Below are 23,822 nucleotides of genomic sequence, written 5' to 3'. Positions count from 1 at the left end.
TTTAGAGGAGATCACATTGTAAGCAGCAAATACCGTATTCTCAATTGAAAGAAGCACTGCTTCACCTGGAAGATGTGCTCAGGGCCTTGGACAGTGAAAAGAGGGGAGGGAAAGGTGCAGGTGTTAGACCTCATGTCATTGCCATGGAGAGGTGCCATGGGGAGGAATGAGGCGGTGAAAGTGATGGAGAAGTGGACCAGGAATTACAGAGGGAATGGTCCATTCAGAATCCTGACGGGGAGGGGAGGGGAAGATGTGTGTGGTTGTGGCGTCACGCTAACGGTGGCGGGGGGTGACTGAGAATAATCATTTGAATGTGAAGGTTGGTGGGGTGGAAAGTGAGGACATGTGGAACCCTATTGTAGTCCCAGGAGGGAAGGGGTGAGGGCAGAAGTGTTGGAAATGGGTTGGGCGGTTGAGTACCTGTCAGCCAGGGTGACAAGGAATCCTTGGCTGAAGATAAAGGAGGACATGTCCGAAGTGCCGTTGCGGAAGGTAGCATCATCAGAGCAGACGCGATGGAGATGGAAAACTGGGAGAATGGAATTATTACAGGAAGCAGAATATCGTGGTGTCAGTTGCCACATTTGCTTATTGACTTCAGTGGAGAGAAGTTGTTGGAAATATGAGGATTTTCAGTTCATACATAAGTTAACAATTGTATTGATATCCAGTGGCAGGAAGCAGGAACATCAATCTTTGGCAGCTCAGATGCATTCAGTCGTTTTACCCTCGAGATGGCTCAGCAGTACCTAAAGGAGGAAGAACTCCGAGCCAGACACCAGGCAGCTCTGTTCCGACTGAGAGAGAAAGCGTTGAGGGAGAAAACTAAGGCTGAGCTGGCGTGGCTGGAGCACCAGAAAACGTGAGACCCTGAAACTGATTAGCTTTAATGGTTCTGATCATTTCAATTGTGTTAAAACCCGCACGAGACCTATGGGGTTGGAGCAATCAGTCTCCCCCCGCAGTGTCGCCGAATATGAGCTCCCCTACTAAGGGGGTTAGGGGGGGGCGGGGTGGGGTGGAAAGTCCTAGATTATTCAGGCTTGAACATAGAACAGTACAGGCCCTTCGGCCCTCGATGTTGTGCCGAGCAATGATCACCCTACTCAAACTCACGTATCCACCCTATACCCGTAGCCCAAGAACTCCCCCCCCCCCTTAACCTTACTTTTTAGGACACTACGGGCAATTTAGCATGGCCAATCCACCTAACCCGCACATCTTTGGACTGTGGGAGGAAACCAGAGCACCCGGAGGAAACCCACGCACACACGGGGAGGACGTGCAGACTCCGCACAGACAGTGACCCAGCCAGGAACCGAACCTGGGACCTTAGAGCTGAGAAGCATTTATGCTAACCACTATGCTACCGTGCGGTTGAGATCTCTATAAAGTCGGCCAGGTATTGATCTGACAAAGCAGACCCGGCTGGGATCTGATGTATATTGAAAATATAATTACTTTGCACCCCCTCCCCCCCGGTGCAGGTGGGAGTTGTCAGCGCAGTTGACTCGGTGGCTAGAGTGTGGTACAGAACGACGCCAACAACAAAATTCCCATACTATTTGTGGTTTTCCATGGAGGACCGCCTCCTTGGCGTGCCCCACCACTTCCATGTGGTGTGGTACCCCTCAAGCTGTGTCTCTCCAACACAGGAAGGTGCCGACGGTCCGTCAAAGACTATGGCTAATTACCAACCTACCTACCTTCATAGGTGCAGATTATAATTTACAAGTTTAGAGTGATTTAAGATTGAATTGTTTAATTCTCTAGACACCTCAGGGACAAGGGGGAGGATGACAAAATGCCAGCCATTGTCCAGAAGCAGCGGGAGATTCTGATGAAGCTACAGCAGGAGAAGGTGAGAAATGTTGGGAAAATGCCATATATGTCCATGAGCCTCCATCCCCAGTCCCCCACTCCCAGCTGCACAATATCGCAGGGATAAACCCAGTTCAGGGCTGATGTTATCGATTGATCCTGGATTTCATGGATGTTGCTCAACGTGAACATTTACAGCAATTCCCACACTCAATATCATTATTGTGTACAGAGTAATCAGAATGTAACAGTTGGATATTATACCTGCGGTGGTGGGAGGGGGAGATGTAGAGTAATGGGTTAATGGGCAGGGCAACACGGTCGCACAGTGAGCAGCACTGTGGCTTCACAGCTCCAGGGTCCCAGGTTCGATTCCCGGCTTGGGTCACTGTCTGTGCGGAGTCTGCACATCCTCCCCGTGTCTGTGTGGGTTTCCTCCGGGTGCTCCGGTTTCCTCCCACAAGTCCCAAAAGGCGAGCTGTTCGAGAATTTGGACATTCTGGATTCTCCCTCAGTGTACCCAAACAGGCGCCAGAGGGTGGTGACTAGTGGCTTTTCACAGTAACTTTATTGCAATGTTAATGTGAGCCTACTTGTGACAATAAAGATTATAAAAATAAATAATGGCTATGTTAATGAGACCATAATGATATTAATGATATGTAATGCCAATAATCAGATGACCAAGAGACTGAGCTAGACGCAAGATGGAGCGTATCATGAATACCCATGTGCTTCCCCAGATGGCATTATAAGTAACCCTTGACAAGTTGTTTGAAATAAACTATCCCGACTGTCTCAAGTCTGGAATAGGGAACCAAAACCTCACCAAGGTTTGGCATGACTAAAAAGCATGGTAACAGTAAAACCTCACTGAAGTTCGGCCGCAACATTGAACCATGTCCCGAACAAGCTGCTAATGCTCTGATCTGCCCGAATGTAAATGATGTAACCCAGCAGGGTACATTAATGGCCAGCAACCATTCAGAGAAAGGTATAACTACAGACAAAATACAGGAGATGCTCAGCGGAGAGTGATAAAAACATCAATGTGACCCTTCACCAGAACACAGTTCAGAGGCAGAACAGATTTTAAACAAGTAAAGATGCAGGGAGAACTTGCAGGCGTGAATCATAGAATCAGAGAATTCACAGTGCAGAAGGAGGTCATTCGGCCCATCGGGTGTGCACCGGCCCTTGGAAAGAGCACCCTACTTAAGCGCACTCATCCACCCTATCCCCGTAACCCAGTAACCCCACCTAACCTTTTGGACACGAAGGGACAATTAGGCATGGCCAATCCACCTAACCGGCACATCTTTCGACTGTGGGAGGAAACTGGAGCACCCGGAGGAAACCCATGCACACACGGGGAGAAAGCGCAAACTCGACACAGACAGTCACCCGAGGCCGGAATTGAATCTGGGACCCTGGAGCTGTGAGGCAGCAATGCTAACCACTGTGCCGCTATGTGCCTGTGATTTGGGGAGTAAAGTATACAACAGCAACGGGACAGTCTGTGAGAGGCGACAGGAGGGTTTAAACGACTAAAGGAGTGACAGCAAGGCAAAAGGAGATGGTAATAAGGAGGGGCTGGTTTAGCTCACTCGGCTAAATCGCTGGCTTTTAAAGCAGACCAAGCAGGCCAGCAGCACGGTTCGATTCCCGTACCAGCCTCCCCGGACAGGCACCGGAATGTGGCGACTAGGGGATTTTCACAGTAACTTCATTGAAGCCTACTCGTGACAATAAGCGATTTTCATTTTTTCATTTTTTTCAATTGGAACAAGTAAGGAAACCAAAGATAGGTCACGAGGAGGTGTAAATGGCAACAGCAGGACCACTGACATCACCCGCTCCAAATGTAAATAAGGTTCCACTTCTTGACATGAGAGTAACAGTCACATTTGGAACATTAATGATTGACATCATTCTAAATCACTGCTAAACTAAACTGGTGATCAATATATTATCTACTGATGAGTGGTGGAGTTATCATCAGCCATGGCACCATCTCTGAGATCCCACTGCAGAAGCTTCAACACAAAATCTAGGCTGGCACTCCAGTGCTGTACTAGAGGAACAGAGAAAGGTACAGCACAGGAACAGGCCCTTCAGCCCTCCAAGCCTGTGCCGACCATACTGCCCGTCTAAGCTAAAATCTTCTGCATTTCTGGGGTCCGTATCCCTCTATTCCCATCCTATTCATGTATTTGTTAAGATGCCCCTTAAATGTCACTATCGTCCCTGCTTCCACCACCTCCTCCAGCAGCGGGTTCCACGCAACCACTACCGTCTGTGTAAAAAACGTGCCTTGTACATCTCTAAACCTTGCCCCTCGCACCTTAAACCTATGCCCCCGAGCATTGACCCCTCTACCCTGGGAAAAAGCGTCTGACTATCCACTCTGTCTATGCCCCTCATAATTTTGTAGACCTCTATCAGGTCGCCCCTCAACCTCCGTCGTTCCAGTGAGAACAAAACGAGTTTATTCAACCTCTCCTCATAGTTAATGCCCTCCATACCAGGCAACATCCTGGTAAATCTCTTCTGCACCCTCTCTAAAGCCTCCACATCCTTCTGGCCTAACTAAGTTCTGTACAGCTGCAACATGACTAGCCAATTTTTATACTCAATGCCCTGGCCAATGAAGGCAAGCATGCCATATGCCTTCTTGACTACCTTCTCCACCCGTGTTGCCCCTTTCAGTGACCTGTGGACCTGTACACCTAGATCTCTCTGACTGTCAATAACCTTGAGGGTTCTACCATTCACTGTATATTCACTACCTGCATTAGACCTTCCAAAATGCATTACCTCACATTTGTCCGGATTAAACTCCATCTGCCACCTCTCCGCCCAAGTCTCCAAATGATCTAAATCCTGCTGTTTCCTCTGACAGTCCTCATCACTAGCCACAATTTCACCAACCTTTGTGTCATCTGCAAACTTACTAATCAGACCAGTTACATGTTCCACCAAATCATTTATATATACTACGAACAGCAAAGGTCCCAGCACTGATCCCTGCGGAACACCACTCGTCACAGCTCTCCCATCGGATTAGCACCCTTCCATTGCTACTCTCTGCCTTCTGTGACCTAGCCAGTTCTGTATCCATCTTGCCAGCTCAGCCCTGATCCCGTGTGACTTCACCTTTTGTACCAGTCTGCCATGAGGGACCATGTCAAAGGCCTTACTGAAGTCCATTTAGGCAACAGCCACTGCCCTACCTGCATCAATTATCTTTGTCACCTCCTCGAAAAACTCTATGAAGTTAGTGAGACATGAGCTCCCCTTCACAAAACCATGTTGCCTCTCACTAATACGTCTATTTGCTTCCAAATGGGAGTAGATCCTGTCTCGAAGAATTCTCTCCAGTAATTTCCCTACCACTGACATAAGGCTCACCGGCCTGTAGTTCCCTGGATTATCCTTGCTACCCTTCTTAAACAAAGGAACAACATTGGCTATTCTCCAGTCCTCTGGGACATCACCTTAAGACAGTGAGGATGCAAAGATTTCTGTCTGGACCTAAGCAATTTTCTCTCTAGCCTCCTTCAGTATTCTGGGGTAGATCCCATCAGGCCCTGGGGCATATCTACCTTAATATTTTTCAAGACCTCGTCTTTTTGGATCTCAATGTGACCCAGGCTATCTACACACCCTTCTCCGGACTCAACATCCACCAAGTCCTTCTCTTTGATGAATACTGATGCAAAGTATTAATTTAGTACCTCGGCCATTTCCTCTGGCTCCACACATAGATTCTCCCCCCTGTCCTTCAGTGGGCCAACCCTTTCCCTGGCTACCCTCTTGCTTTTTATGTACGTGTAAAACGCCTTCGGATATTCCTTAACCCTATTTGCCAATGACTTTTTGTGACCCCTTCTAGCCCTCCTGACTCCTTGCTTAAGTTCCTTCCTACTTTCCTTATATTCCACACAGGCTTCGTCTGTTCCCAGCCTTCTAGCCCTGACAAATGCCTCCTTTTTCTTTTTGATGAGGCCTACAATATCTCTCGTTATCCAAGGTTCCTGATATTTGCCGTATTTATCCTTCTTCCGCACAGGAACATGCCGGTCCTGAATTCCTTTCCACTGACATTTGAAAGCCTCCCACATGTCAGATGTTGATTTACCCTCAAACATCTGCCCCCAATCTAGGGGCAGAATTCTCCGACCACCCGCCGGGTCGGAGAATCGCCGGGGGGCCGGGGGGGGGGGGGGGGGGGGGTGAATCTCGCCCAGATGCCAGCTGCCAAATTCTCTGGTGCCGGGGTTTTGGCAGGGGCGGGAATCGTGCCGCGCTGGTTGGCGGCCGCTGGCAGCCCCCCCCCCCCCCCCCCCCCCCGGCGATTCTCCGGCCCGCGATGAGCCGAGCGGCCGCCCTTTTTCGGCCGGTCCCACCGGCGTGAATCAAACCAGGTCCCTACCAGCGGGACCTGGTTCTACGGGCGGCCTGCAGAGTCCTCGGGGGGGCACGTGGGGATCTGTGCCCCACGGTGGCCTGGCCCACGATCAGGGCCCACCGATCCGCGGGCGGACTGTGTCGTGGGGCACTCTTTCCCTCCGCGCCGGCTGCTGTCAACCTCCACCATGGCCGGCGCGGAGAAGAACCCCCCTGCGCATGCGCTAGGATTACACCAGCCACACGCTGGTGCTCCCGCGCATGCGCCAACTCGTGCCGGCCGGCGGAAGCCCTTCCGTGCCGGCTGGTGCAGCACCAACCCCACCGGTGGCAGCCTAGCCCCTGAAGGTGCGGAGGATTCCAAACCTTCCGGGCGGCCCGACGCCAGAGTGGTTCACGCCACTCCTCGGCACCGTACTTCCTGCCCCGCCGGGTAGCTGAGAATCCCGCCCTAGGTTCTTCGGTTCCTGCCTAATATTGTTATAATTAGCCTTCGGCCAATTTAGCCCATTGACCCAAGGACCACTCTTATCCTTGTCCACCAGCACTTTAAAACTTACTGAATTGGGGTCACTGTTCCCGAAATGCTCCCCTACTGAATCTTCTACCACCTGACCAAGCTCATTCCCCAATATCAGGTCCAGTGTAGCCCCTTCTCTAGTTGGACTATCTACATATTGTTTTAAGAAGCCCTCCTGGATGCTCCTTGCAAATTCTGCCCCGTCCAAGCCCCTAGCACTAAGTGAGTCCCAGTCAATATTGGGGAAGTTTAAGTCTCCCATCACAACAACCCTGTTGCTTTTACTCCTGTCTACCTACCTGCTCCTCTATCTCCCGCTGGCTTTTGGGTGACCTGTAGTAAACCCCCAAAATTGTGACTCCACCCTCCTTATTCCTGATCTGTACCCACATAGCCTCGCTGCCCTCTGAGGTGTCCTCTCGCAGTACAGTTGTGATATGAAATGAATGAATGAAATGAAATGAAAATCGTCACAAGTAGGCTTCAAATGAAGTTATGTGAAAAGCCCCTAGTCGCCACACTCCGGTGCCTGTTCGGGGAGGCTGGTATGGGAATTAAACCGTGCTGCTGGCCTGCCTTGACTGCTTTAAAAGCCAGCTGTTTAGCCCTGTGCTAAACCAGCCCCTGCTAAACCAGCTCCTCTTCCCTAACCAGTATCGCAACTCCTCCACCCCTTTTACATCCCGCTCTATCCCACCTGAAACGTCTAAATCCTGAAACGTTTAGCTGCTAATCCTGTCCTTCCCTCAACGAGGTCTCTGTAATGGCAACAACATCATAGTTCCAAGTACTAATCCAAGCTCTAAATTCATCTGCCTTACCTGTTATACTTCTTGCATTAAAACATATGCACTTCAGGCCACCAGTCCCGCTGTTTTCAGCAACATCTCCCTGTCTGCTCTTCCTCAGAGCCATACTGGCCCTCTTCCCTAGTTCTCCCTCAATGCTTTCACCTTCTGACCTATTGCTCCGGTACCCACCCACTAGTTTAAACCCTCCCGTGTGACACTAGCAAACCTCGCTGCCAGGATATTTATTCCACTCCAGTTTAGATGCAACCCGTCCAACACCTGCCCCAGAAGAGCTCCCAGTGGTCCAGACAACGGAAACCCTCCATCCTACACCAGCTGTTTAGCTGCTCTATCTTCCTTTTTCTAGCCTCACTGGCACGTGGCACAGGGAGTAATCCCGAGATTACAACCCTAGTGGTCCTGTCCTTTAAACTTTCTGCCTAACTCCTTCTGCCTAGAAGTACTGCACTGGTGGAAGTGCATCTTTCTGATGAAGTGTTGAGCTGGGGTTCTGGTCTGTGCTCTCTGACGGACGCAAAAGATCCCATGGCACTATTCAGAACAAGAGCAGTGGCATTCCCCAGTGTCCTGGCCAACGACCCGTCATCACCAAAACAGATCAGCTGGTCATTATCTCATTGCTGTATGTGGGATCCTACTGTGCACAGATTAATTGTCACATCACAACAGTGACTACACTTCAAAAGCACCCCCACGGTTGAAAAGCACTTTCGAATATCCCCAGGGTGGTAAAGCCATGAAATAAATGCAAATCTTCCTTTCTTCCATCAAAGAGATTGAGTGGTGTAGATTCCATCTGAATTCCAATGAATGCTTTGCACCCTGATCTGCGGCAGAACTATAATGTACTTCCTCTCCCATTCTTGTTTCCAGGCAGAGATCAGGCATCTCCAGAATGTCTACAAAGCAGCCCACCAGGAGAGGAAGCTGCTCCTGAGGCAGCAGCAAGAGATCTTCAGGGTTCACCAGACAACCACACATCTCCAGGGCCAGTTGGACAGATCAGCAGTAAGAAGCTAAAAGGCTTTGCAGCCTCACCATTCCAACTGTTCCGACGTTCTCCTGATCGGACTTCCACACTCATTCGCAACTCTGTTTCCCGTTCACCCATCACCCCCTGTTCTGGCTGACATTGGTTTTCCTGGTCCGTAACGATGGGCTTGATTTGAAAATCCTCTTCCTTGTTTTCAGATCCCTCCATTGTCTCATCCTTCTCTCTCTCTCTCTCTAATCTCCTCCAACCCAGAAATGCATCAGGATCTCTGAATATTCCACCTTTCTGGACTCATGCCCATCTCCAATTTTAATTGTTCCACCATTGAGGCCCTAAACCCTGGAATGCCCTCCTGAAACCTCTCCACCTCACTTTGCCCCTTTCAGAGACTACTTAAACTGGCCTCTTAGCCAAGGCTTTGTCCACCTGCCCTGATATCAGCTTGTGTGTCTCGGTGTTAATGTGTGTCCGGCTGTGCTCCTGTGAAGAGACTTGGCGCATTAACTTTGTACAAGGTGCTACCCGAACGTATGAAGCAGGAGCAGTAAGTAGGCCACTCGGCCCCTCGCTCCTACTCCGCCATTCGATAAGATCATGGCCAATCTGATTGTAGCTCCAATCCACATTGTAGTCAATCCCCCAATAACTTTTCACCCCCCTTTTAAATCAAGAATCTATCCAGCTCTCCCTTAAAAATATTCCAACACTCTGCTTCCGCTGCCTTTTGAGAAAGAGAGTTCCAGAGACTCAGGACCCTCTGAGAAAAGAAAATTCTCCCCCTCTGTCTTAAATGTGTGACCCCTTATTTTTAAACAGTGAGTGCATCGTAAGCACACCTTTACAAAGCTCAATCTAATGAGCCAAAGGTAAATGCAATACATGCTGCCATATTGATCCTCCAGTCCAGGAAACCATCAGCTTTGAAGACTGGCTGCTCGGTTGAACTACCAGAGAGTAACCAAGGGCCGTGAAACTGCAGCACAGTGCGTGTCAGCAACCTCCAGGGCCGGGTGTGAAAAATGCAGCAAAGTGCATTGCAAAGACCATTTCCTACAAATAGAAGATGTCGAATAAAAGTGTGACGTAGCATGATTTGATTTATGGAATGTAAGCAGGATTTGGATCCAGGATTAGGGGGGGAATCCACCCACATCAGAATTGTGGTGGCAGCCCCTGAGTTAGTGGCCGGTGATTTCTGGTGACTGATTCTAATTGCCTTGCTTGGCGGCGCGGTAGAACGGTGGTTAAGCACTGTTGCTTCGCAGCTCCAGGGTCCCAGGTTCGATTCCCGGCTTGGGTCTGTGCAGAGTCTGCACGTTCTCCCCGTGCCTGCGTGGGTTTCCTCCGGGTGTTCCGGTTTCCTTCCACAAATCCTGAAAGACGTGCTTGTTAGGTGAATTGGGCATTCTGAATTCTCCCTCAGTGTACCCGAACAGGCGCCGGAGTGTCGACTAGGGGCTTTTCACAGTAACTTCATTGCAATGTTAATGTAAGCTTACTTGTGACACTAATAAAGATTATTGTTATTGTGCCTCTCCTATGTTTAGGTATTAGAAATGAAGGACACCATGATTGACACAGCGGCTGTCCATCAGTCCGAGCACGTGGTAAGTCCGGACCTCAGTCCCAGGCTCCCTGACCAGCAGGAGTGGAGCTGCTCCTCGCTGTCGGCCTCTGGGACTGAAGACAGCATCACTGTCAAGCAGCTGAAGAAGATGCATAGCCGGCTGGATGAAAGGTGAGCCGCTCGGTCAATGGGCTGAAGGGAACCAGAAACGAGAGTGATTTAGAAACTCACTTGAATAAGAACCGGGGGGGACCGGGCGGGGACCAGCCCTTCGAGCCTGTTGCACCGTTTAATGAGATGATGACTGTATTTCCTTACATTACAACAGTGACTTACTTCAGAAGCAAAGTACTGCAGAGGCAGGAAATCTGAAATACAATCAGAGTACTGGAACGGCTCAGCTTCCGAATGCCTGGCAGTATCTGTAGAGAGGAACGGTTTCAGGTCAATGACATTGCCCTGTTTCTCCATCAAAAAGTATTTCACAGAATCATGGAACTTACAGTGCAGAAGGAGGCCATTCAGCCCATCAAATTTGCACCGGCCCTTGGTAACAGCACCTGACTTAATAATAATAATAATAATAATCTTTATTAGTGTCACAAGTAGGCTTACATTAACACTGCAATGAAGTTACTGTGAAAAGCCCCTAGTCGCCACATTCCAGCGCCTGTTTGGGTACACAGAGGGAGAATTCAGAATGTCCAATTCACCTAACAGCACGTCTTTCGGGATTTGTGGGAGGGACTGTACTCGTTGGAATTTAGAAGGATGAGGGGGGATCTTATAGAAACATTTAAAATTATGAAGGGAATAGTTAGGATAGATGCGGGCAGGTTGTTTCCACTGGCGGGTGACAGCAGAACTAGGGGACATAGCCTCAAAATAAGGGGAAGTAGATTTAGGACTGGGTTTAGGAGGAACTTCTTCACCCAAAGGGTTGTGAATCTATGGAATTCCTTGCCCAGTGAAGCAGTAGAGGCTCCTTCATTACATGTTTTTAAGGTAAAGATAGATAGTTTTTTGAAGAATAAAGGGATTAAGGGTTATGGTGTTCGGGCCGGAAAGTGGAGCTGAGTCCGCAAAAGATCAGCCATGATCTAATTGAATGGCGGAGCAGGCTCGAGGGGCCAGATGGCCTACTCCTGCTCCTAGTTCTTATGAAACGGGAGCACCCGGAGGAAACCCACGCAGACACGGGGAGAACGTGTAGACTCCGCACAGACAGTGACCTAAGCTGGATTTGAACCTGGGACCCTGGTGATGTGAAACAACAGTGCGCACCATTGTGCTACCATGCTGTCCGCCTCCAACCCCCCACCCTTTCCCCTTGACCCAGTAACTCCGTCGAACCTTTTTGGACACTATGGGGCAATTTATCACGGCCAATCCACCCAACCTGCACATATTTGGACTGTGGGAGGAAATCGCAGAAACGGGGAGAAAGTGCAAACTCCACATAGGCAGTCACCCGGGGCTGGAATTGATTGTAACATGCTTTGGAATATCCCAAAGTCATGAAAGACGTTTATTAAATGCTAAGTCCTTCCTTCTGATCTGTATGTCAGCTCCATCAACCCTCCTTGTTTCCAAATCTCTTAATACCCCAGCTGGCTAAAATCTCACTATCTCCGATTTAAAATGATTAATTGACTGCTTTTGGGTCTAAACGTCTCCTAAACCCTCTGCCTGTGAACAAGTGGTTCCCAACTTCTCTCCCTTCCTGACTTTGAGGTAATGTCTCCTTGCCCTGGACTGCAGCGTTGGTATAAAAGGTCACACTTTACCTCTCTGATCAATTCGTTCCAAAATCCTCAAAATCGCCACCATATCGTATCCTTAACCTTCCATATTCCAGGAATACAGGCCTATGCAATCGCTCACAAACTAAGCCTTGAAGCCCTGGAACCATCCTGGAGGATTGATCCTGAACCCATGACCAATGTGTCCATTCTAAAGTGTGGTGTCCTGACAGTACGAGGTGTTCCAGATGTGGTCTTAGTGGGGAGTGCGACATCGAGCTTGATGCTGTTGGAGAGACAAAGGATGAGGGCTTGGCAAACAGAGGACAACTGGAAGAGGCGTCAGTTAGAGCTAGGGCGTCGTGGGATAAAATCAAGAAACACTTTGGCACGGCTTTATTTGGCAAGGGTTGCAAGCCGCTCATAATCTAATTGGGTGACACTGAACAGGCTCGAGGGGTTGAATGGCCTGATTCTGTTTCTAATGATCTGCTTTTTGCTCCTTTACATTTGTGGTAAATGTCTTTACAACATTTTGAGTTTACTATTACTTTTCCAGTGAGGAAAGTCACGGAAAGTGGGCATTTGTCTGAGTGAGGAAAGGGGAATTGGTAAAACCACATCTGCTGGAAGCCAAGGGCAGAGTAATCTAAGCTGAGGCCTGGAAGGGGACTGCTTACTTGTCCTGGGAAGTTGTGGGTGATGGTGGTTACCATAGAATTCCTTGGAAGGAGGCTATTCGACCCATCGAGTCTGCACCGCTCTACTGAAAGAGCGCCCTAGCTAGGCCCACTCCCCCGCCCTATCCCCCTAACCTCACTGAACCTGCACATCTTTGGACACTAAGGGACAATTTAACCTGGCCAATCCACCTAACCTGGACATCTTTGGAAACCGGAGCACCCGGAGGAAATCCATGCAGACACAGGGTGAACGTGCAAACTCCACACAGACAGTGACCCAAGGCTGGAATTAAACCCGGGTCCTTGGCACTGTAAGGCAGCAGTGCTAACCACTGTGCCATCGCACCGTGGTTGTGTAAGGGGTTGTGGCGAAACACGTCAAAGGATGATGGCACCTAATTGGTACCCATCTTCCCAAACTACACGGTGCCAGTTATATTGGATCTCTGTCGACTCCTGTTTGACTGTGAGACTGGGACTGAGATTCCTCTTTTTGCCCTGAACCAGGTTCTTGACTAAAAAGGAGAAGGAGCTGATCAAACGGCGGCGACAGGCTGAGGACTTGTTGGCGTGGAAGAAACGCTTGGATGCAGAGGAGATGGCCATCCATCGGCTCGAGTCAAGTGCTGCTTCGCCCCAGAGTCCGCAGGAGCAGGAGGAAGGTCCAAGCCCAAAGGTTCCTTTAAGAGAGACCGGTACGATTCAGCAGGAATACCTAGTCTGGTTTTTAATTTATCGTCTTGCTCTCTTTCCTTCTGGGCCATGCACGGCTCATGAAGGCAGGGCGCCTCAGGGCATGGAACTCTGCTGCTGCAGCTCTGCATCTGGCCTCCAGGAGGCGTGTGAGAGCTGTGTGAAGCCTTTTAACCTCTCCTTTTCTCTCTTTCCACACATAAAGACACTCCCCGATTCATTCCCCATAATCAAAAAGTAGCTGGAGCTCAATAGGTAAGAAATCAGCTTTGATCCCCTTGACTTGAAGTGATAACCAAGTGTGAGAGTTCAGCTGCATTTTAATTAGAACTGAATATAGCCATATTCTGCAATAATAACGCTTATATATGAAGTGTTTTTGACATTGTATAATGGTCCGAAGGTATAGGAGCTTTAACAAAATATTTTGACATTGAGCCATGTTCCGGCACAGATCCCAAAGGCCTAATGCCCTTCTTCTGTGCCGGAAATCTTTCTGTCTTCCAATGAGGAGTTATTAAGAAAGAGATAGTTTTAAAGGACCATATTAACAGAGGGAGTTGGTGTGGACAGGCAGTGAGGTGTAGGGAGGGAAATCCAGAACTTAGGACTCAGGCAGCCAATGGGGTGGCCAGCAGCGATGGAGCAATTCAAATCGGGGATTCCCAAGAGGCCAGAATTGGAGGAGTTTGGCGAACTCCAAAGAGATTTGCTGTGGGCTGGCTGTCTCCTCTTTGTGTCACACCCTGGCATGGAGATTCTCTCTACTTCTGGAACGTGGGGGTAGGCGAGGCAATCATGGGCAGGAGACAGTGTTGAGGAGTTTGGGGAGAATGGGCAGGAGAGAGTGTTGAGGAGTTGGGGGGAATGGGCAGGAGAGAGTGTTGAGGAGTTGGGGGGAATGGGCAGGAGACAGTGTTGAGGAGTTGGGGGGAATGGGCAGGAGAGAGTGTTGAGGAGTTTGGGGAGAATGGGCAGGAGACAGTGTTGAGGAGTTGGGAATGGGCAGGAGAGAGTGTTGAGGAGTTGGGGGGAATGGGCAGGAGACAGTGTTGAGGAGTTGGGGGGAATGGGCAGGAGAGAGTGTTGAGGAGTTGGGAATGGCAGGAGAGAGTGGTGAGGAGTTGGGAATGGGCAGGAGAGAGTGTTGAGGAGTTGGGGGAAATGGGCAGGAGAGAGTGTTGAGGAGTTGGGAATGGGCAGGAGAGAGTGTTGAGGAGCTTGGGGGAATGGGCAGGAGAGAGTGTTGAGGAGTTGGGGAGAATGGGCAGGAGAGAGTGTTGAGGAGTTGGGAATGGGCAGGAGAGAGTGTTGAGGAGTTGGGGAATGAGCAGGAGAGAGTGTTGAGGAGTTGGGAATGGGCAGGAGAGTGTGTTGAGGAGTTGGGGGGAATGGGCAGGAGAGAGTGTTGAGGAGTTGGCAGGAGAGAGTGGTGAGGAGTTGGGGAGAATGGGCAGGAGAGAGTGTTGAGGAGTTGGGGAGAATGGGCAGGAGACAGTGTTGAGGAGTTGGGAATGGGCAGGAGAGAGTGTTGAGGAGTTGGGGGGAATGGGCAGGAGAGAGTGTTGAGGAGTTGGGGGGAATGGGCAGGAGAGAGTGTTGAGGAGTTTGGGGGGAATGGGCAGGAGAGAGTGTTGAGGAGTTTGGGGAGAATGGGCAGGAGACAGTGTTGAGGAGTTGGGAATGGGCAGGACAGAGTGTTGAGGAGTTGGGGGGGAATGGGCAGGAGAGAGTGTTGAGGAGTTGGGAATGGGCAGGAGAGAGTGTTGAGGAGTTGGGAATGGGCAGGAGAGAGTGTTGAGGAGTTGGGGGGAATGGGCAGGAGACAGTGTTGAGGAGTTGGGGGGAATGGGCAGGAGAGAGTGTTGAGGAGTTGGGGGAATGGGCAGGAGAGAGTGTTGAGGAGTTGGGGGGAATAGGCAGGAGAGAGTGTTGAGGAGTTGGGAATGGGCAGGAGAGAGTGTTGAGGAGTTGGGAATGGGCAGGAGAGAGTGCTGAGGAGTTGGGGGGGTGGGCAGGAGAGAGTGTTGAGGAGTTCGGAATGGGCAGGAGAGAGTGTTGAGGAGTTTGGAATGGGCAGGAGAGAGTGTTGAGGAGTTGGGAATGGGCAGGAGAGAGCGTTGAGGAGTTGGGAATGGGCAGGAGAGAGTGTTGAGGAGTTGGGGAGAATGGGCAGGAGACAGTGTTGAGGAGTTGGGAATGGGCAGGAGAGAGTGTTGAGGAGTTGGGGGGAATGGGCAGGAGAGAGTGTTGAGGAGTTGGGGGGAATGGGCAGGAGTGAGTGTTGAGGAGTTTGGGGGGAATGGGCAGGAGAGAGTGTTGAGGAGTTTGGGGAGAATGGGCAGGAGACAGTGTTGAGGAGTTGGGAATGGGCAGGACAGAGTGTTGAGGAGTTGGGGGGGAATGGGCAGGAGAGAGTGTTGAGGAGTTGGGAATGGGCAGGAGAGAGTGTTGAGGAGTTGGGAATGGGCAGGAGAGAGTGTTGAGGAGTTGGGGGGAATGGGCAGGAGACAGTGTTGAGGAGTTGGGGGGAATGGGCAGGAGAGAGTGTTGAGGAGTTGGGGGAATGGGCAGGAGAGAGTGTTGAGGAGTTGGGGGGAATAGGCAGGAGAGAGTGTTGAGGAGTTGGGAATGGGCAGGAGAGAGTGTTGAGGAGTTGGGAATGGGCAGGAGAGAGTGCTGAGGAGTGGGGGGGTGGGCAGGAGAGAGTGTTGAGGAGTTCGGAATGGGCAGGAGAGAGTGTTGAGGAGTTTGGAATGGGCAGGAGAGAGTGTTGAGGAGTTGGGAATGGGCAGGAGAGAGCGTTGAGGAGTTGGGAATGGGCAGGAGAGAGTGTTGAGGAGTTGGGGGGAATGGGCAGGAGAGAGTGTTGAGGAGTTGGGAATGGGCAGGAGGGAGTGTTGAGGAGTTGGGGGGAATGGGCAGGAGAGAGTGTCGAGGAGTTGGGGGGAATGGGCAGGACAGAGTGTTGAGGAGTTGGGAATGGCAGGAGAGAGTGTTGAGGAGTTGGAAATGGGTAGGAGAGAGTGTTGAGGAGTTGGGAATGGGCAGGAGAGAGTGTTGAGGAGTTGGGGGAATGGGCAGGAGAGAGTGTTGAGGAGTTGGGGCGAATGGGCAGGAGACAGTGTTGAGGAGTTGGGGGGAATGGGCAGGGGAGAGTGTTGAGGTGTTGGGGAGAATGGGCAGGAGAGAGTGTTGAGGAGTTGGGAATGGGCAGGAGAGAGTGTTGAGGAGTTGGGGGGAATGGGCAGGAGAGAGTGTTGAGGAGTTAGGGGGAATGGGCAGGAGAGAGTGTTGAGGAGTTGGGGGGAATGGGCAGGAGAGAGTGTTGAGGAGTTGGGGGGAATGGGCAGGAGAGAGTGTTGAGGAGTTGGGAATGGGCAGGAGAGAGTGTTGAGTTGGGGGGAATGGGCAGGAGAGAGTGTTGAGGAGTTGGGAATGGGCAGCAGAGTGTTGAGGAGTTGGGGGGAATGGGCAGGAGAGAGTGTTGAGGAGTTGGGGGAATGGGCAGGAGAGTGTGTTGAGGAGTTGGGAATGGGCAGGAGAGAGTGTTGAGCAGTTGGGAATGGGCAGGAGAGAGTGTTGAGGAGTTGGGGGGAATGGGCAGGAGAGAGTGTTGAGGAGTTGGGAATGGGCAGGAGAGAGTGTTGAGGAGTTGGGGGGAATGGGCAGGAGAGAGTGTTGAGGAGTTGGGGGGAATGGGCAGGAGAGAGTGTTGAGGAGTTGGGAATGGGCAGGAGAGAGTGTTGAGTTGGGGGGAATGGGCAGGAGAGAGTGTTGAGGAGTTGGGAATGGGCAGCAGAGTGTTGAGGAGTTGGGGGGAATGGGCAGGAGAGAGTGTTGAGGAGTTGGGGGAATGGGCAGGAGAGTGTGTTGAGGAGTTGGGAATGGGCAGGAGAGAGTGTTGAGCAGTTGGGAATGGGCAGGAGAGAGTGTTGAGGAGTTGGGGGGAATGGGCAGGAGAGAGTGTTGAGGAGTTGGGAATGGGCAGGAGAGAGTGTTGAGGAGTTGGGGGGAATGGGCAGGAGAGAATGTTGAGTTGGGGGGAATGGGCAGGAGAGAGTGTTGAGGAGTTGGGAATGGGCAAGAGAGAGTGTTGAGGAGTTGAAATGGGCAGGAGAGAGTGTTGAGGAGTTTGGGGGAATGGGCAGGAGAGAGTGTTGAGGAGTTTGGGGGAATGGGCAGGAAACAGTGTTGAGGAGTTGGGGGAATGGGCAGGAGAGAGTGTTGAGGAGTTATGGGGAATGGGCAGGAGACAGTGTTGAGGAGTTGGGGGGAATGGGCAGGAGAGAGTGTTGAGGAGTTGGGAATGGGCAGGAGAGAGTGTTGAGGAGTTGGGAATGGGCAGGAGAGAGTGTTGAGGAGTTGGGAATGGGCAGGAGAGAGTGTTGAGGAGTTGGGAATGGGCAGGAGAGAGTGTTGAGGAGTTGGGGGGAATGGGCAGGAGAGAGTGTTGAGGAGTTGGGAATGGGCAGGAGGGAGTGTTGAGGAGTTGGGGGGAATGGGCAGGAGAGAGTGTCGAGGAGTTGGGGGGAATGGGCAGGACAAAGTGTTGAGCAGTTGGGAATGGCAGGAGAGAGTGTTGAGGAGTTGGAAATGGGTAGGAGAGAGTGTTGAGGAGTTGGGAATGGGCAGGAGAGAGTGTTGAGGAGTTGGGGGAATGGGCAGGAGAGAGTGTTGAGGAGTTGGGGGGAATGGGCAGGAGACAGTGTTGAGGAGTTGGGGGGAATAGGCAGGGGAGAGTGTTGAGGTGTTGGGGAGAATGGGCAGGAGAGAATGTTGAGGAGTTGGGAATGGGCAGGAGAGAGTGTTGAGGAGTTGGGGGGAATGGGCAGGAGAGAGTGTTGAGGGGTTGGGGGGTATGGGCAGGAGAGAGTGTTGAGGAGTTGGGGGGAATGGGCAGGAGAGAGTGTTGAGGAGTTGTGGGGAATGGGCAGGAGAGAGTGTTGAGGAGTTGGGAATGGGCAGGAGAGAGTGTTGAGTTGGGGGGAATGGGCAGGAGAGAGTGTTGAGGAGTTGGGAATGGGCAGGAGAGTGTTGAGGAGTTGGGGGAATGAGCAGGAGAGAGTGTTGAGGAGTTGGGGGAATGGGCAGGAGAGTGTGTTGAGGAGTTGGGAATGGGCAGGAGAGAGTGTTGAGCAGTTGGGAATGGGCAGGAGAGAGTGTTGAGGAGTTGGGGGGAATGGGCAGGAGAGAGTGTTGAGGAGTTGGGAATGGGCAGGAGAGAGTGTTGAGGAGTTGGGGGGAATGGGCAGGAGAGAGTGTTGAGGAGTTGGGGGGAATGGGCAGGAGAGAGTGTTGAGGAGTTGGGAATGGGCAGGAGAGAGTGTTGAGGAGTTGGGAATGGGCAGGAGAGAGTGTTGAGGAGTTGGGGGGAATAGGCAGGAGAGAGTGTTGAGGAGTTTGGGGGAATGGGCAGGAAACAGTGTTGAGGAGTTGGGGGGAATGGGCAGGAGAGAGTGTTGAGGAGTTGGGGGGAATGGGCAGGAGACAGTGTTGAGGAGTTGGGGGGAATGGGCAGGAGAGAGTGTTGAGGAGTTGGGAATGGGCAGCAGAGAGTGTTGAGGAGTTGGGAATGGGCAGTAGAGAGTGTTGAGGAGTTGGGAATGGGCAGGAGAGAGTGTTGAGGTGTTGGGGGAATGGGCAGGAGAGAGTGTTGAGGAGTTGGGGGAATGGGCAGGAGAGAGTGTTGAGGAGTTGGGGAGAATGGGCAGGAGAGAGTGTTGAGGAGTTGGGGGGAATGGGCTGGAGAGAGTGTTGAGGAGTTGGGAATGGGCAGGAGAGAGTGTTGAGGAGTTGGGGGAATGGGAAGGAGAGAGTGTTGAGGAGTTGGGAATGGGCAGAAGAGAGTTTTGAGGAGTTGGGGAGAATGGGCAGCAGAGAGTGTTGAGGAGTTGGGGGGAATGGGCAGAATAGAGTGTTGAGGAGTTGGGGGGAATGGGCAGGAGAGAGTGTTTTTTTTTTTTTTTTTTTTTTTTTTTTTTTTTTTTTTATTTTTATTTTATTTTTTTTTTTTTTTTTTTATTTTTTTATTGGAATTTTTTGCAGAAAATATAACAAAAAGTATAGCAAAAAGCAGTAATATGCAACTAACAGCCCCATAACACCCACAATTCCCCCCATACCGTAACATCACATGTATCACATTCCCCCACCCCCCCCCCCCAAACAAGAGAACTTAACCATAAATTAAAATTAGATAACTCAAATTTAAATAAAATAAGCTAACATAATCACCGCCCCCCCCCCCCCCCCCCCGGGTTGCTGCTGCTACTGTCCCAGTACCCTATCGTTGAGCCAGAAAGTCGAGGAAAGGTTGCCACCGTTTAAAGAACCCTTGCACCGATCCTCTCAGGGCGAATTTAACCTTCTCAAGCTTAATAAAGCCCGCCATGTCATTGATCCAGGTCTCCACGCTTGGGGGCCTCGCGTCCTTCCACTGTAGCAAAATCCTTCGCCGGGCTACTAGGGACGCAAAGGCCAGCACACCGGCCTCTTTCGCCTCCTGCACTCCCGGCTCTACCCCAACCCCAAAGATCGCGAGTCCCCATCCTGGCTTGACCCTGGATCCCACCACCCTTGACACCGTCCTCGCCACCCCCTTCCAGAACTCCTCCAATGCCGGGCATGCCCAGAACATATGGGCATGGTTCGCTGGACTCCCCGAGCACCTGGCACACCTATCTTCACCCCCAAAGAACCTATTCATCCTCGTCCCAGTCATGTGGGCCCTATGCAGCACCTTGAATTGGATGAGGCTAAGCCGCGCACACGAGGAGGAAGAATTTACCCTCTCCAGGGCATCAGCCCATGTCCCGTCTTCGATCTGTTCCCCCAGTTCCCCCTCCCACTTCGTTTTCAGCTCCTCTACTGACGCCTCTTCCTTCTCCTGCATAAGCTTGTAGATATCGGATATCTTCCCCTCCCCGACCCAGACCCCCGAGAGCACCCTGTCACTCACCCCCTTCGCGGGGAGCGCAGGGAATCCCTCCACCTGCCGTCTAGCAAATGCCTTTACCTGCAGATATCTAAACATGTTTCCCGGCGGGAGCCCAAATTTCTCTTCCAACTCCCCCAGGCTCGCAAACCTTCCGTCGATAAACAGGTCCTTCAGCTGTCTAATGCCCGCTCTATACCATCCCCGAAATCCCCCATCCATGTTCCCCGGGACGAACCTATGGTTCCCCCTTAACGGAGCCTCCATCGAGCCCCCACTTCTCCCCTATGTCGCCTCCACTGCCCCCAAATCTTGAGGGTAGCCGCCACCACCGGACTCGTGGTATACCTCGTGGGAGGGAGCGGCCACGGCGCCGTTACCAGGGCCCCCAGGCTTGTATCCCCACAGGACGCTCTCTCCATCCGTTCCATGCTGCCCCCTCCCCCTCCATCACCCACTTACGCACCATCGACACGTTGGCCGCCCAGTAATACCCCGAGAGGTTGGGCAACGCCAGCCCCCCCCCATCCCTACTCCGCTCCAAGAAGACCCTCTTCACCCTTGGGGTGCCATGCGCCCAAACAAATCCCATGATGCTGCTGGTCACTCTTTTAAAAAAGGCCCTAGGGATAAAGATGGGCAAGCACTGGAAGAGGAACAAGAACCTCGGGAGAACCGTCATTTTGACGGATTGCACTCTGCCCGCCAGCGATAGCGGCACCATGTCCCACCTTTTAAATTCCTCCTCCATCTGTTCCACTAGTCTGGTGAAGTTAAGCTTATGAAGAGCCCCCCAACTCCTGGCCACCTGCACCCCCAGGTACCTGAAACTCTTCACTGCCCGCCTGAAGGGGAGCCTCCCAATTCCCTCCTCCTGATCTCCCGGGTGCACTACAAATACCTCGCTCTTTCCTAAGTTCAGCTTATAGCCCGAGAAGCCCCCAAATTCCGCTAACAGTTCCATCACCCCCGGCATTCCCCCCTCTGGGTCCGCCACATATAACAGCAGGTCGTCTGCATACAGCGATACCCGGTGCTCCTCCCCCCCCCGCACCAGACCCCTCCACTTCCCTGACTCCCTCAACGCCATGGCCAGCGGTTCAATCGCCAGTGCAAAGAGCAGGGGGGACAGGGGACACCCCTGCCTGGTCCCACGATAAAGCCTAAAATACTCCGATCTCCTTCCATTTGTGACTACACTCGCCATCGGCGCCGCGTAAAGCAGCCTCACCCATTTGATGAATCCCTCCCCAAATCCAAACCTCTCCAGCACCTCCCATAGGTACCCCCATTCAACTCTATCAAACGCCTTCTCTGCATCCAGCGCCACCACTATCTCCGCCTCCCCCTCCACTGCCGGCATCATGATAACATTGAGCAGTCTCCGCACATTCGTGTTGAGCTGCCGCCCCTTGACAAACCCTGTCTGATCTTCATGAATTACCTCTGGCACACAATCCTCTATCCTGGTAGCCAGGATCTTCGCCAGCAACTTAGCGTCTACGTTAAGGAGTGAAATAGGCCTATATGATCCGCACTGCAAGGGGTCCTTATCCCGTTTTAGGATCAAAGAGATCAGTGCCCGCGACATCGTCGGGGGCAAAGCCCCCCCCTCCCACGCCTCATTGAAAGTTCGCACCAGCAGGGGACCCACCAGGTCCGCATATTTTTTGTAAAATTCTGCCGGGAACCCGTCCGGCCCCGGGGCCTTACCTGACTGCATTTGCCCGATCCCCCTGACTAGCTCCTCCAACTCTATCGGCGCCCCCAGCCCCTCAACCAGCCTCTCTTGAACCCTTGGGAAACATAGCCTGTTCATGAAGCTCTCCATCCCCTCTCTCCCCCTCGGAGGTTCCGACCGGTACAATCCCTCGTAAAAGTCCCTAAAGACCCCGTTTACTTCTGTCCCCTTCTGCACTACATTTCCACCCCCATCCTTCACTCCCCCAATTTCCCTAGCCGCATCTCGCCTACGGAGCTGATGCGCCAACATCCTGCTCGCCTTCTCTCCATACTCATATACCGCACCCTGCGCCCTCCTCCACTGTGTCTCCGCCTTTCTGGTGGTCAGCAAGTCAAAATTGGCCTGCAACCTGCGCCGTTCTCCCAGCAACCCTTCCTCCGGTGCCTCCGCATATCTCCTGTCCACCTCCAGAAGCTCTCCCACCAGTCTCTCCCTCTCCTTCCTCTCCTTCCTTTCCCTGTGGGCCCGGATGGAGATCAGCTCCCCCCGGATCACTGCTTTCAGAGCCTCCCAGACCATCCCCACCTGGACCTCCCCCGTATCATTGGTAACCAGATACCCCTCAATGCTTCTCCGAACCCTCTTACACACCTCCTCCTCCGCCAGCATCCCCACATCCAGGCGCCAGAGCGGGCGCTGGTCCCGCGCCTCCCCCATCTCCAGATCAATCCAGTGCGGGGCATGGTCCGAAATCGCTATGGCCGAATACTCGGCATCCTGCACCCTCGGGATCAACCCCCTGCTCAGGACAAAAAAGTCTATCCGGGAATAAACCCTATGGACGTGAGAGAAAAAGGAATACTCCCGCGCTCTCGGTCTCCCAAACCTCCAGGGATCCACCCCTCCCATCTGGTCCATGTATCCCCTCAGCACTTTGGCCGCCGCCGGTCTCCTACCCGTCCTTGAACTGGACCGGTCCAGTGTGGGATCCAGCACTGTGTTAAAATCTCCCCCCATGATCAGGCCCCCTGCCTCCAGGTCCGGGACGCGGCCCAACAAGCGCCTCATGAAGCCAGCATCATCCCAATTCGGGGCATATACGTTCACCAGCACCACCTTCTCTCCCTGCAGCCTACCCCTCACCATGATATATCTACCCTCCTTGTCCGACACCACCTCAGCCGCCTCAAACGCCACCCTCTTCCCCACTAGAATCGCCACCCCCCGGTTCTTTGCGTCCAATCCTGAATGATAAACCTGCCCCACCCACCCCTTCCTCAGACGGACCTGGTCCGCCACCTTCAGGTGGGTCTCCTGGAGCATAGCCACGTCCGCCTTCAACCCCCTTAGATGGGAGACCACCCTGGTTCTCTTAACCGGCCCGTTCAGCCCCCTCACGTTCCAGGTAATCAGCCGGATCAGAGGGCAACCCGCCCCCCTCCCCTGCCGACTAGCCATAGCTTGGCAGATGTTCGCCCCAGGCCAGCATACCCCGCTCGACCCGTTCCCCATGGCGATAGCGCCTCTCCTCTTCCCCCCCGGCCCTCATCGGCTCCTTCCTAGTCGTTCCAGCAGCAACCCGGTATCCCCCCCACCCCCCTCCCCCCCCCAGGCTAGGACCCCTCCTAGCCGCGATGCACCCTCCATGGTACTTCCGTGAGTCAGCTGACTTCTGCTGACCCCGGCAGCTCCCGCCAAAACCTATCCCCTCCCGGCTTGGGGTCATCCCCCTCTTGCCACACCTCCTTGGCATTATTGCAGCGCGGGAAAAAAGACCCGTAGAGGCCCTTCCCCCATCGCAAGCTCCACCCCCCTGCCCCGCAGCGCGGGAAACCAGAGGAAAGCCCGCGCTTTCACAATGCCACACCCCATCCTTCTGACGCAGTTCCCCAAAATCCAGTTTCCCCTCAATCCCCAGCCCCGTACAGAAGAGAACATATAGAACACAAACCCCCA

At 52.4% G+C, this 23,822-nt stretch overlaps 1 protein-coding gene across 4 annotated transcripts in view; it reads left to right on the top strand.

Moving 5' to 3' along the window:
- LOC119955771 overlaps positions 1-23,822 on the top strand; it is a 168,717-nt gene that overhangs the window by 102,398 nt on the left and 42,497 nt on the right. For all 4 annotated transcript variants that reach the window (XM_038782303.1, XM_038782306.1, XM_038782305.1 and 1 more), the window contains exons 20-24: positions 675-865; positions 1,777-1,864; positions 8,440-8,574; positions 10,108-10,298; positions 13,060-13,247. In XM_038782303.1, coding sequence (XP_038638231.1) covers positions 675-865; positions 1,777-1,864; positions 8,440-8,574; positions 10,108-10,298; positions 13,060-13,247 — 793 coding nt within the window. The remainder of the gene's footprint in view (positions 1-674; positions 866-1,776; positions 1,865-8,439; positions 8,575-10,107; positions 10,299-13,059; positions 13,248-23,822) is intronic.

This window comes from Scyliorhinus canicula, chromosome 21, assembly GCF_902713615.1.
Source record: "Scyliorhinus canicula chromosome 21, sScyCan1.1, whole genome shotgun sequence".
Lineage (NCBI taxonomy): Eukaryota > Metazoa > Chordata > Chondrichthyes > Carcharhiniformes > Scyliorhinidae > Scyliorhinus > Scyliorhinus canicula.
The sequence above is the reverse complement of the archived record's forward strand: the minus strand, read 5'-3'. Positions and strand labels throughout refer to the sequence as shown.